The 13,034-nt window shown below is 41.0% G+C and overlaps 3 protein-coding genes across 4 annotated transcripts; 1 reads left to right on the top strand and 2 right to left on the bottom strand.

Moving 5' to 3' along the window:
* Window positions 1–435: 435 nt before the first annotated feature.
* RB195_020320 (uncharacterized protein) lies at window positions 436–5,175 on the top strand (the record flags this gene model as incomplete). Its single annotated transcript, XM_064188561.1, has 9 exons — window positions 436–505; window positions 784–954; window positions 2,575–2,695; window positions 2,758–2,843; window positions 2,928–3,073; window positions 3,273–3,398; window positions 4,727–4,840; window positions 4,911–5,015; window positions 5,089–5,175. The coding sequence occupies 9 exons, from the start codon at window positions 436–438 to the stop codon at window positions 5,173–5,175; spliced, it is 1,026 nt and encodes a 341-aa protein (XP_064044442.1).
* A 329-nt stretch (window positions 5,176–5,504) lies between these two features.
* RB195_020319 (uncharacterized protein) lies at window positions 5,505–6,434 on the bottom strand (the record flags this gene model as incomplete). Its single annotated transcript, XM_013451823.2, has 3 exons — window positions 5,505–5,642; window positions 5,741–5,871; window positions 6,272–6,434. The coding sequence occupies 3 exons, from the start codon at window positions 6,432–6,434 to the stop codon at window positions 5,505–5,507; spliced, it is 432 nt and encodes a 143-aa protein (XP_013307277.2).
* Window positions 6,435–8,598: 2,164 nt separating this feature from the next.
* On the bottom strand, window positions 8,599–11,308 carry RB195_020318 (uncharacterized protein; the record flags this gene model as incomplete). 2 transcript variants are annotated; one of them, XM_064188559.1, is made up of 8 exons in its annotated part: window positions 8,599–8,651; window positions 8,751–8,834; window positions 9,544–9,658; window positions 9,716–9,878; window positions 9,945–10,084; window positions 10,244–10,440; window positions 11,055–11,184; window positions 11,252–11,308. In XM_064188559.1, the coding sequence occupies 8 exons, from the start codon at window positions 11,306–11,308 to the stop codon at window positions 8,599–8,601; spliced, it is 939 nt and encodes a 312-aa protein (XP_064044440.1). The 2 variants fall into 2 exon arrangements, with proteins under 2 accessions (XP_064044440.1, XP_064044441.1); XM_064188560.1 differs by having other exon boundaries at window positions 11,252–11,293.
* Window positions 11,309–13,034: the final 1,726 nt, after the last annotated feature.

Below are 13,034 nucleotides of genomic sequence, written 5' to 3'. Positions count from 1 at the left end.
GCTTGGATCATGGTCCAACAGTGTAAGCGGTTGCACTCGAAGTCCACGACAAAATTTAAACTCATTTCTGAAATACGACTGGAACTATAGTAGGGTGAAAGCGACATGAAGCACGGTGCAGTTGCGTAAACGGCCGTGTTCGAAGCGATACTGTGGATCCAGGCGGTTACAATGACTGTTCTTCGCTGCAGTTCGCGATGGTCCCACTTCGATTTCAACCGCCAGCACCAGTGCGCCGCTTCGAGCACAGAGCGTTTATGCTACTGCACCGTGCTTCATGTCTTTTTAATCCTACTATGGCAAGGGTGTCAGTTCGAGCCCAGCTGCCTACAGAGTTGCACTATCCTCCAGATTGTTTTGACCTGACTTTCTTATCACCACGGAAAATTAGACATCTTTTCGAAATAATTCTGTCGCGTGTTGCGATCTCGGGACATGATTATTTGTAATATTCATGTTATCATATTGTCCTGTCCTTGTCGGACCATATGGCAAGGACCATATGGTAAGGAGGCGGCCCGCTTTTGGCGGAAGTTGCACGTTTGTGTTGCCCGTAGACAGCCGGCAATTTTTTGTGTGTTCATTGCTTTATTTCGATAAACCTTGCCACTGAACCACTCTTTGTTTTATTGGATATAAAATTCCATTTATTTTGAGCCACCCTAACTCACGCGCGTATCGTGATCTGTCGTGAATTCTTTGATAAATCCAATACATGAAGGAAAAGAGAAATAAAGAAGTCTTTGTCCTGTATCTCTATTCACAAAATTAAATTTGTTTGAGGTTCGGATGCAGTTCTACTAAAACATCATGTAATTGACATCAATGACGAAGGAGCACTTGAACGCGCTCTACAAGGATGTGCTGCTGTTGTTCATTGCGCTCATGCAGAAATGCCTTGGAAATATGTCGATAAAGAAGGAACTCAAGGAATATGGAGGGACAACCTTACTGGTATGTCTTTTTTTGTGTAGAAATAGCTTTTATTTATTATTTGGTAGCGCTTACGATCGTGAAATCAGATAAAAATGACCGGAAAAAGTCCGGTGCAGTCGCCTGAGAGGCTGCGATCGAGGGGGACCGTAGCTAGATCTACAGGTCGAGTGGAGTTAGCAATGGTCTCACCTCATTCAAGCTTCTGGTGATTTTGACCTGATTAAGTACTATTTAAGTACGTACTCATGTATAACATACATCCACACACATAGAGCAACGTATACGAGTGTGGTTGCTACCTGCTCGCAATGGCCCTGTTTATACTAAATGCAATCAGGGATTTGAGTATACATCTCTCTCAGGACACGTATGAGCTATATGGCTTGCACAACAGCACGGGAGACATTATCCAGGGAATGCAGAAGACGGTGCTGCTCTCCAGCACATTGCCAGAGTCGAACCTAAATAGGCTAAATAGGCCAGCAGGAAGCATGGATTCTTTAGTAACGAGTCTACGCTTCATTACGCTAGACTGGCGGACATTGACGACTTTAGGTAGTCAGCGGAATGAAACGATCTGAGGTGCTTAACGTAACGAAACGGAGATTCCCTACTTAAGATTCCACGCTTCCTCTGAGTTTGGATTGGGTTGGATTGTTAGATTGGAAGTACGTAGATCGCTCGGTGTTGGTAGGCAGTTCAGGCGAGACACCAAGTCTCGCAAGCCATAGAACGATGACGAATACATGGATTCTGTGCGACATCTTGCTGTAGATGGAAAAGGTTAACCAGAGCTACGTCTGAAGGACGAGACGCCCCGATGAAGATGCGGGTAATCGCGTAAGGCGACAAAACCAGCCCGTCGATTAAGTCACTCAAGCCATACATACGCATAAACATCGTCTATATCAAGTTTTTTGTCTCCCTGATCAGGACCCCGTTAACTCTCCGTATTGTGCTGGGATTTCCCCGTATCGGTCGGAGCGGATGAACCGCAGCAAGACGTAAGACAACAAACTTGGTAAAGACGGCAAAAACAGTGACCAGTCCACTCTCCTTCATCTTTTCTGCATTTAAAAAAAAAGGAGACAGTTTAAAAGTCACTGAAATAAGTGTCTGGCTAATCCATAAATGAATGTTCTTTTTTGACGGCACAAAAGGAACGTTCTTCGTCACGGATTAGTGGATTTTGCGAGTGGAGGATTGAAAATCACTACCAGAAGGGTGAAGAATGAGGGTAGGGAATTAAAAGGGGTGTATTCGACAATAGATTGCAATGAGTTTTTTATTTCATGGTTCTGAAAGATAGAGCAAGTGTGGGTTGAATGCCGCATTACCTATATAGGTGAAGTGAATATTTCCACTTTTCATTTTTAATAATGTATAAAAAATAAGAGGGTCTGATAAAGCACATGTTTCTGACTCATGCTACCAGACCAGATAAACAATTTGAGTAAATTACTGCTTCCGTTTCCTAAAAAGACTAGCACTAATTGAAAAAAGAGCATTAGATACCATACCTAAGATAGTGTAATGCACTAAGAACTAAATGTCTTGTAAGTTTTTCTGTGCACAACGACAAGCTTGGCTTCTTTAGCATTTCTGCGATGTCAGGTCATCTATCGCAAATATTTACAGCTACTGAAATCCTTGTGGACACCATGCAACGCCTTGGTATCAAGGACTTGGTGCATGTCGGTGATGCATACTCAGCTCTGCCTATAGAAGACAATTATGGGCTGGGAGAACACGTCTTTATGTAAGTTCTCAAATCTAGGATTTTTTCTATCTTTTTTTCGAGCAGTTAAAAATGTTTCGTAGAGATTATCCTCGAGATTATATGCTCGGCGATTATGGAGAGTCGCGAACTCGTGCGGAAATGTATGCTAGGATTGCTTGCAGAAAAGGTACCTGTGTTTTCTTACGATTATTTTTTTTATATGAATATAGAGATTTACTTGAAATCCGAGAAAAAAAACGCCATATTTGAGACTCTGACTCGTTCCACGGGGTGTTCCTTCGACCAGTACATGTCCACGGTGAAGCAGGATCCTCATCGTGGTCTTCACTTATGGAAATGGCCGAACAGGGAAATATTCCGTACATTGTAGGGGAACGTCGTGGTATGCATCAATTCGTAAGTGCTACAGTGTGCCTAATTTTTATCACATAGATCTATAGTCGTCAGTAATTATGTTTGCTCGACTGACCGCGACGCGTCCACCGCAAAGTATTTTCTGACTCGTTCCAATCGAATGCGTATTGCGGTCGACTGAGAGCAAACATGATGCTTGCGCCTATATTTTATCTTCGAGTTTTCCATAGCTCTGTGTCAGATCTACGCTGGAAATTTGGCTGCTATAATTGATCGTTGTCTCGTCAAGTTATCAACAAATCCTCAGCTGTTGAACGGTGAACTCATCTATTGTTTGGACGAAACAAATGTGATGCCGTTTAGGGAGGTAAGTAGACTAATAAAAAAAGCACGTAATCATTAGTTTCATGGAAAGTGGTGAGATTAATAGAACCGATGGGATGATTTTCTTTAAATGTCAGTCAAATAATGATATATTGCAAGATTTTGTTCACCTTAACACTACTTTATCGAAGATAATATTTTTGTAAAAGATTCTCCTGATAGAACAAAATTTTCACATCCATGCTACAAGATAAGAAGAAAAATGCTCGCTGTTCCTTTGAAAAAAAAATGCTCGCTGTTCCTTTAAAAAAAAAATGCTCGCTGCTCGAAAAAAACAACGAGTGAAGCAAGAAAAAAATTGCAGTAACGACACGTAATTTTTGGAAGAATGATCGAAATTGGGTGGCATAATCAATACTGATCGATATTTCTTGTTACTATCATAAAATTGCTAGTATATAATCAGATGCAGTCCATCAGATTATTAGCACTTGATATGGAAACTCTAGTTGGAAGAAAAATATACGTTTATGAGAATTAAACCTAATTGTGCGACTAAAGTCGAAGCGAGCGGTTGTAGCGCGCTCGGAAAGAGGAGAGTACTGACTGTGGCTGCACGATCGATGATTCTATACCCCCTAGTGCCCACCAAATGTTTTCATCCTTCCGGCGTCGATGAATTGGTACCTGTGGAACTTGTTTGGAAGGATAAAAAGCACTTTTTGACATATCCGGCCCACCAAATCATCGCAAGTGTACGCACGCATTCATAAACCTCAAACGATTCTAAAATAAAGTCGAACGCGTAGGCGTATCCCTACATGGAAAATGGTCAACGCTGTACTTTTTATCCTTTATCCTTTATGAGTGTTTATGAGTGACGGTTCCGGATTGAAGTGAACGCTTAGGCGCATTCAAATAAGGATGATCTATCCTTTCTATATAAAGTCTAAGCACGGGGTCGGTCAGCTTAAAGGCATCACTCCACGAATCTGAGGTGGTACGAATTTCAGGTGGAGTATTCGTATACGGCATAGTAGATTATGAGGAGGAGAGTGACTCCGTCCATTTCTTCCTAATTGCCGTAAAAAAAAACGGCCCAGAAGATACGGCTTCGGGCGTTCTAGCGCACTTTCTTCTACAAAGAATTCGACTGGAGCGCGCCAGCCTTGTGCGGCGCTGCATCTTCCGGGCCATTTTTTACGGCAATTAGGAAGAAATGGACGGAATCACCCTCTTCTCCATAATCTGCTATCCCTTATAAGAATACTCCACCTGAAATCTGCATCATCTCAGATTCGTGGGGTGATGCCTTTAAGCAACAACCGAAGAGACGTAAATGGATCATGTCTAAACGATGATCGTTTGCAGTTTCTGGAACGTCGTGTATGTTCCTCACTTTTCTCACCGAAGGTGGCTGTTTCGTTTGAAAAGTCGTTCCTAAAGCACTACATCGACTATATCAAGTACAATATTGGATTATCGGTAAGAGATTTTTGTTCCAAACTTAATCTTCTGCTTTCGTCTCATCCTTTTTTCTTCGTTGTTGTTCTAGCCTTCTCCTAACTCGCTATCCTATCCGATGTTCCGTTTTCTTTTTGCGAAAACGATCGGTTTCTCAAATCGAAAGCAACGCATTTTGCTTGACTTCATTCCGGAGGTAATTCATAAGATTTATATCCGAGAGCGTTAATGGTGTAAAATCTTAAGCAAAAAAAAAAGACTTGTTCTAGGTTTCACAAGAAGAATCAATGAAGCTCTCCTTGCAAATGAGTAGCGAATTCCCGGGATCTCCTAGGGCCGCTGTGCGAAGCGGTTGATCGTCACATGCAAAGCTTTCATTGAAGAATTTGAATTTAAATTTGAATAAGAATTCTTTGGACATACATTGGATAAATCGTTATTATATAGTTTTTTTTTTGCGTGCTCTCCTCGATTTCATTTGACCAAGAAAATAATCCAGGAAGCTTACACAAATTCCAGGAACGTTTTATTGATTAGCAACGCCCTCAAGGGATTTGTGTGCAAAAAAATAATAAGAATATTTTGTTTTTTCTTCTTCTTTGTGGAAACACCATAAAACTTCTTCATCAATCCAATATTTTATTGGAAATTCGATCGAGATCGCTAGAAAAGTGAGTGAATGAGGCTAATTAAGACAATCTCTTGTTTCACCAGGCAGCTTAGCGTTAAGATTCAAAATTCCAATATCGAACGTCTTTAGCGGTTCTGGTCCGTCGGTCACGAAATCGACTGGAATTTTGATCTCCACCTTACGCCAGCATTCCTAAATTTGAGCGAAATAAACGAAGAAAAGAAAAATAGTCGAAATAAACTCAAAAGCTAAATGATAAACAAAAACAACGGGAAAAACTATTCACTTACAATTTTTTCATCTTCACAATTGTGATAGATATTTAATTTAGGGTCAATTTTTGACCATTCTGTATCGTTCCCCGATAATTTGAAATACCCGTCCTTATCCGAAAGCGATTCGGCCATTAATGTGTCGTGAACTGAAAACAAGTTCTGTTTGTTACAGCTGTTTTTTTTCCTTAAAGTAATAATTAGTAGTAATTCAAATTTTAACGTTATTTAGGCTTTTGTGTTCAAGCAAGGATTTTTTCTGGATTGATGTAATAAAGAAATGCACACTATAAAACAAAAACATTAGAATAAGCGTTTAGTTTTTAAGCTTCAATTTAAAATCGTCGCACAGTACTACGGTAATCCTAGTAACAAGTTTTTTTTTTTGACAGTGTTCGACTTTAAAATTTCATTTGCGTTTCGGTTGGGAGTGCAGTTGCTCAATTAATAATTCTTTCCAAAAGTCACTAGTAACTCTAATTAAACTAAATAAAAAATTAAAATTATTAATTAGTTAAACTTTAACAGATTTCTTAAATTAAAACTGACTAGGATCAACTTCATAGAGTTTCAGGCGTGCTTTCTCATACGGTTTTCCGTTGCAGAGCAATTTCCCCTGTACAGCTGTACTTTGTACGGTTCGTAATTGTGGAAGGATCTGCGAAACACCAACAGTGATCGTTGCTAGGATGATCGTCAACGGAAACTTCATATCTGAATGAGAAAGAAAATATTGTTTAAACCAGAAAAAAAGTGGAAGAAATGGAACTAAGGACGAGAACGAGCGTTGAATGTGAGTTTAAGGCAGACAGTAAATGCGAGAAACGTACCCGAGACACCGACCGTATTACAACACCGTTAGTTAAGACAAAGTCGACTGACACTGTACACTGACTGTTCGGGCAAATATCGACACAACCTTGAAAATATCGAGAAATGATGTCTGTGTGTGTCGATGTCGGTGTTTGACGATCTCTTTCGCTAATCAAAGATGGTAAACAATACCAATTACAAATTTAAGGTGGCTCTAGTTGAATGTGATGATTCCGATTTCTTTTGTGTCACGGAGAATCCGCGAAAGATTCTGGAGTAAAGAACCTCGAAAAAAACTGCGAAAAAAACCATAATGATAATGATTTGATTTTATAATGATAATTTTGAAGAAGTGGAGAAGCATAATGATTTTGAAGAAGTGGTTTTTGTTTCGGGCGTAGTTCTGTTCTTTTAAAGAATAGATTTGAAACTTCCTGCAACTCAAATAATTTGTCTTCAAAAATTTTAACATTCCCGCCCATCTTACTGATTTCTGTCCATGAGATATGAGCAGGTCACACAGACTACTTGAAAAAAACAATCATGTGCAAACATTGAATTATTGAGAGAGATATACTATTATTATTATTTATTGAGAAGGAGATTATTTATTGAGAAAAAATTATTGAGAAGCTAAATTCCTTACTTTTACTTTTACTGTACTTTACTGTTATTTTTACAAGTATTATGTTAAGTATCTTTAACTACTAACTGTTACTGCGCGCTCATTTAGGCGAAAAACACCTTTCTAACGTTGTTTCCCGTTGAATTAATTATCAAACTTCCTATAGAGGTACACGTTGCATTTTTCAAGCTTCTCCTACAGTATGTTACCCATGAAATGTTTCCTAGTCAAAATAGTGGTCTATCTTCTTATTGTGTTTCGATAAAGGCAACTTTGCCACATTTTTTGCTAAGAATTTTTGAAAACCAAACGAAAAATCCTGTTTTATTAGAAAAAAAATGAGTGCTGAATACGAAAAAAAACTAACAATTTTCAGATTATCGATTATCGATAGATTTGAACCTTTGATTAGATAGCCAATAGATCTCTTCTCTTCGCTGGTTTTAGTGATCTGAATCCTTCTTGTAAACTTTGAATTTGCAGAAGAACCAAATCAAAAGTTGTACAAATTGCTTTAACGTGGGGAAGGAAAACGATCTTAAAAAATGGCAAACACATCCATAAACAGAAGCTAAGAGACTCCGCTATGTTTATAGGAGAAGGCGAAAGAAATAAAAAAGAGTATCAAGAGAAACTGCGGTTCGAAGAAATACACAAAAAACCCTCCTAATTCAGCAGAAATGGAAAGAAACGTCTCAGAAAGTGAAAACTATGTTAGGAACAAGTTGTAGTCGGTTAATGATGTTTAATTTTGTAGTGTTTTGGGTTGAGATGAAAATTTTACTACATACAATAGACGAACGAGTGATTTTTTCCCAGTATAAACAGATTCCTTACGTAGTTACGCAAGAATCATCATACTCTAGAATAACGGGTTTATTCTGTCACGTTTATTTGTTTGATTATTTATCTGTTTATTTGTGCATATGAAAGTGTATCTGTGGTGTAACGAAATTCCAGAACGCGTCCAGTCGCGTTAGATAGGTGGGCTGGCGCAGCCGAGCGATAAAATGAATTGAGACGGGTCCCATGGAGACAAAATTGGTGCACCGGGGCCGCAAAGCTGTGAAAATTGGGTGGGACGGGTCCCGTTGTGTCGAATTTTTGCGTCGAAACCAATAACCGTTATAACGGCGAGGGGGACGTGGCGTGCGCTAGAAGAAGTCTGATATTCGTCGCGATCCAGACGTTGAGATCGGTACGGCATAACGCTTGTATGGAGTTTGTTTATTCAAATTTGTATTACAGCAAAAGAAAAAAAAACAGCCACTAAACAATATAATTACTATGATGATGATGACAATAACCACATAACAAAAGCACATATGATTACGTCTTATCTCCTAATGAGATTCATATCTAATTTAAACAAACGATTAAGGGTACGTATGAAGTGTTGCAGGTTCGGACGTAGGATAATATTTCTCTGTGTGTTGAATCAGCCGACAATATCCACCAATTCTCCATGTGTGCGACGCGTTTCACCATAACCTGTATGGGATCAATAGGTTTTGTGATCAGAATCAATTATTCTTAATTATTAATTATTTCCAACATTCGAGGAGTGACAGAAGATGAAGAGTCGCCTACATTTAAGCATGACCTCACTGGCAGTAATTATCTTCTCATGGAATGCTTTTACAGCGGCGTGGTCAAGAGCACGACTGTCCACGTCTAAAGTAATTTCTTCACATATTTTGTCCCAAAAACTAAGAATGATCCTGATCTATATCTAGTTGGTAAAATAAAATTTAGGCTTTGGGCGGGTCATCTGAGCTCTAAGTGTTGAGCTGTAAGAAGTAGCTTGACACGTACTTCTGGTCGGGTCACTTGAAGCTCGGTGCAGTTGCCTAAGCGACTGCGCTCGACGCGACGACGATGGAACGCAGCGGTTAGAATCGAGGCGAGACCCTCCACTCACCACTACAGTCGCAGTCATTCGCTAACACTAGACCATCCGCGCCAGTGCGACCATTCAAGCAACTGCACCGAGCTTCAGGTCGTATTAACCCATGTATATTTTGCATGCACACCTCCCAAATACGGTATTTTTTCTAGTTTTGGCGTCATTTTCGAAGTCCCTTAACAACATCTTCAGAGGGTTTCTTCACTAATCCGACACCAAGATTTTTAGAGTGGAAGACTAAGAGCCACAGGCGTGATCTCATATCAGAGGTAAACGCTGCGCGTGTGAGAGGTGCGACCGCGATCCATCGTCGGATAAAGCAATAAGAAACCCAATAGAAGAAAAGAAAAAAGAAGACTTACTGCGGCTGCTCTGCGCGAAAAAGTACCGTTCACCCGGATGGCCGCGACGCGTTAATGGTCAGAAAAGAACCGCCCACAGCTTTGCCTTGAACCTTTAAAATATTCCAACGCGCACCGCTTAATGTGCAATAATGTGCCAATGGTGGAGCGTATTGAGCGATACATTTCGGCATTGCAAAGCACTGCGATCGTCCAATGAACAGAGATCTACCGTAGTCCACCAAATATACCTGAACACACAATAGAACGTGTTTCTTATCTTCAAGGTAACACATTGAGAATGTTACCTGCATCTCATGAACTCCACAGTGACCGATGGTGGCTCTCGCAAGACTGTCCTCAAATCGTACTAGACAGGCATGTTCGGGCCGACATTGTGAATCCAACAACGGATGACGACAGAGTTTCTCATCACAATACGATAGAATACGTTCAATTTCACGAAGTACGCTGAAAAGTAAATTTTTTCACGGACTGAAACACTCTGTTCTTTTCCTGGTTACTAGTTACTTTTACCTTATATGTGTTACTTTAATAACATAAAACTCGAGTGGTGAGACAGCACATAACACCTTCGCTAGAAATTTATCGCCTTTTTTAAAGTGTTGAGGAGGAGGAAGAGTGGCCGATATTGTGCGGATTACTGTCGACCATTCCTGTAAATGGAAAAAATCTCAATACGTGCCGATAAAATGATGAAAAAAGAAGATTTTACTGCTCATTTTGACAATTTTGGCGTGAGCGGAGCAATCAGAACCTTCACTACCGAACACAATAGTTTTCGATCTGAGAGATAGTATCGAAATTACTAGGACCTCTCCAAGTTCCTTCTCGCTTATTGGTTGCACGACATCGAATTCGTCCTCGGATGTTTCATCAAGTGATAGCACATCCTCGAATGCCTTTTCCATTTGACTTCCGTATTCATTTGGATCACTTGAAGTGCAACTGTGCGATGCTTTTGTTTGGCCACAACTTACGTTTACTCTCTCGAAACGAGTGGATAACATTTCTACAAAAAAAGGTGAAACAAGGAAATACAGCCACCTATATCTAATACAGGGTTGAACAAGAAAATACAGCTTTGGTGTAGAGCACCAAATAGAAAAGAAAGCAGAAATTTCCAGTAGAATTTGATGAACCAATGAATTTTTCCGGACGATAGTCTGGAGAAAGCATAGTCGGGTCAAAACGACATGAATCACGAGTGTAATTGCGGTGCATTTGTGTACGCGCTCGAAGCGGCGCGGTGGAGGCAGCAGTTGAAACCGAGGTGGGACCGTCGCTAACTGCAGCGATGGGTGGTGGAAGCAAGCGTTTCACCACGCTGTGGCTTCATGTCGTTTTGACCCCACTATAATCAATATTCCTATAAGATGATCGCCAGAAGTGAGGACCATATGTACGATGAGTAGGAGTATGAGTAGGACTTCCGCAAGAAGAGATATAGTAGAGTCAAAACGACATGATGCCGGTGCAGTTGCGTAAACGGTTGGAATCGAGGTGGGACCATCGCGGACTGCAGCGAAGAATGGTGCTAAAAAGATCCTAACCGCTACGCTCCACCGCACCGCCTCGAGCGCATGCAACGGCATCGTGCTTCATGTCGTTTTGACCTTACTGTACCGTAGGCATGCGCTTCAAGTTTACTAAGCGTTCGTCGTAGAACAGTGATCCCATTTGTGAGCTCGGTCCACGTTTGTTGTGCTGATGCTTTTCCAGTCGTCGAAAAAAGCAACGAATGAGATCGAATCACCTAAAACTATGTTGTTTAGTGTTTCTATTGCTATTGTCAGAATTCGCAATTGGAACCAGAATCTTACGTTCCGCACTCCTTCCATGACGGTCCGTTGAATCCGAGCCATATCCTTATGCGACATCTTTCTTAATGGATTTGGAGATAACGTAGAACGAACTCAGGATGAAGTTTTTTTCGCCGAATGTTGGCAGAAGCTAGCACCTTTTGGAAAGGCAGAAGGTTAAATGAGTCGTATTTTCAAAGGTGCTTCTCTTTCTTAGTGCTTAACAAGTGATTTCCATGTTCTGTCGTGTTCCTTCGTGGAAAATGGAAAAAGTCAATCAAGTCAAGCAATGGAAGCAATTTCTCTTGAAAATTTCGCTGCAGTTTCTGAAGCAGTCGATTCTACCTTATCGGAATGAATATTATAAACGTCTCACTGTTTTGCTGAATTCTGCCTTCCTGACAATTTTCTTCGCTGTGAACATTTCATTAACGTCCGGTTCCATGAAGAACATTGAGTATGATCGGCTTGTAGAACATTTTTACGACTATACGAGTAAAACGAAGAGTTTCAAAACCATCAAGAGACGCCTATCTCCGGAAACTCTAGAGCTGATATGTCAGCTGCACGATTTGCAGGCAATTATGAACTCACGTTCGCGCTCGCGAGGCGCTGCAGAGAAGCGATAAAAGGAGGCCTTAAAGAGAGAAGAGCAAAAGTGTCACCTGAAGCTGCAGAGGTGGGTAAGAGCTACAGAGGTAGATTCGCTACGCCACGGAGTGAATGTTCTTACCCGCCGCGGAGCGAATGCTCTTACGCTACGGAACTTCGCCAGTCGTAAAACAAGAATGACTGCTCTCCGAAACCCAGATGGAACAACTACAGCATCGACAAGAAGGATGGAGAAGGTCATTTACGACTTCTACCCAAATCTCTTTGACAGCCACGTCCAGTTGCCTCTCACCATCTGAGGCGAAATGGACATGTCATTCCAAAGGTCCTCCCTTCTGAAGTTCTACATGCCAATGTCGGTGAATAATCGTACTTCACCCGGTTCACAGAATCAAGCCTGAACATCTGAAGTGCCTACCGCCAGTCCTCGTTCACACTCTAACAACACGAACCAGCAAACACCTGCTGTTGGAGACCAACAAGGAAGAAGCACATAGCATCGGCAGCTATCGCCCAATCTGTTTACTGTCTGTCGTCTACAAGCTTTTCACAAGAGTGATCCAAACAGGATAGGAAGAAAATTAGATTAAAGATAGTCATGCTAGCAAGCAGGGTTTCGGAAATGGTTCAGTACGACTGATCACAAACACAACGTTTCAAAACTCGAAGAAGTATGGCGAGAGTACAAGATACCACTGTGTTTCACTTTCATCGACTTGAAGAAAGCGTTTGATTCGGTCAAGAAGCAGTCATGGAGGCCTTGGACGCCTAAGACGCCCTACTTCATACACAAAGATACTTCGTGAGTTGTATAGCAACTTCACGACCAAAATTACAACATTATAAAATAATGTCACAATCGACTTGAAAAGAGGCGTTTGTCAATATGACACCCAAAATATGCGCTGCCACTCTCGAGAACGGTATGCGAGGATTGGAATGGGATAACGTGGGGGTGAAAGTGGACGGCCGGCATTTATGCCATCATCACTTCGCTATGACATCGTTCTGGTAGCATCAAGCATCAATCAGCCCGAACGAATCCTGGTCGAGGTTGATGAAACGTGTAGAAGGATAGGTCTCCAGCTGAACCTGGACATGGCGATGTTCATGAGAAACGGATTAGTTCTCGGATGACCTTTTACGCTCAACGAATACAACCGAATGCACCCTGAATGTTTATTTAGGTTGG

Source organism: Necator americanus, chromosome II, assembly GCF_031761385.1.
Source record: "Necator americanus strain Aroian chromosome II, whole genome shotgun sequence".
NCBI lineage: Eukaryota > Metazoa > Nematoda > Chromadorea > Rhabditida > Ancylostomatidae > Necator > Necator americanus.
This window is presented reverse-complemented; position numbering and strand designations above follow the sequence as displayed.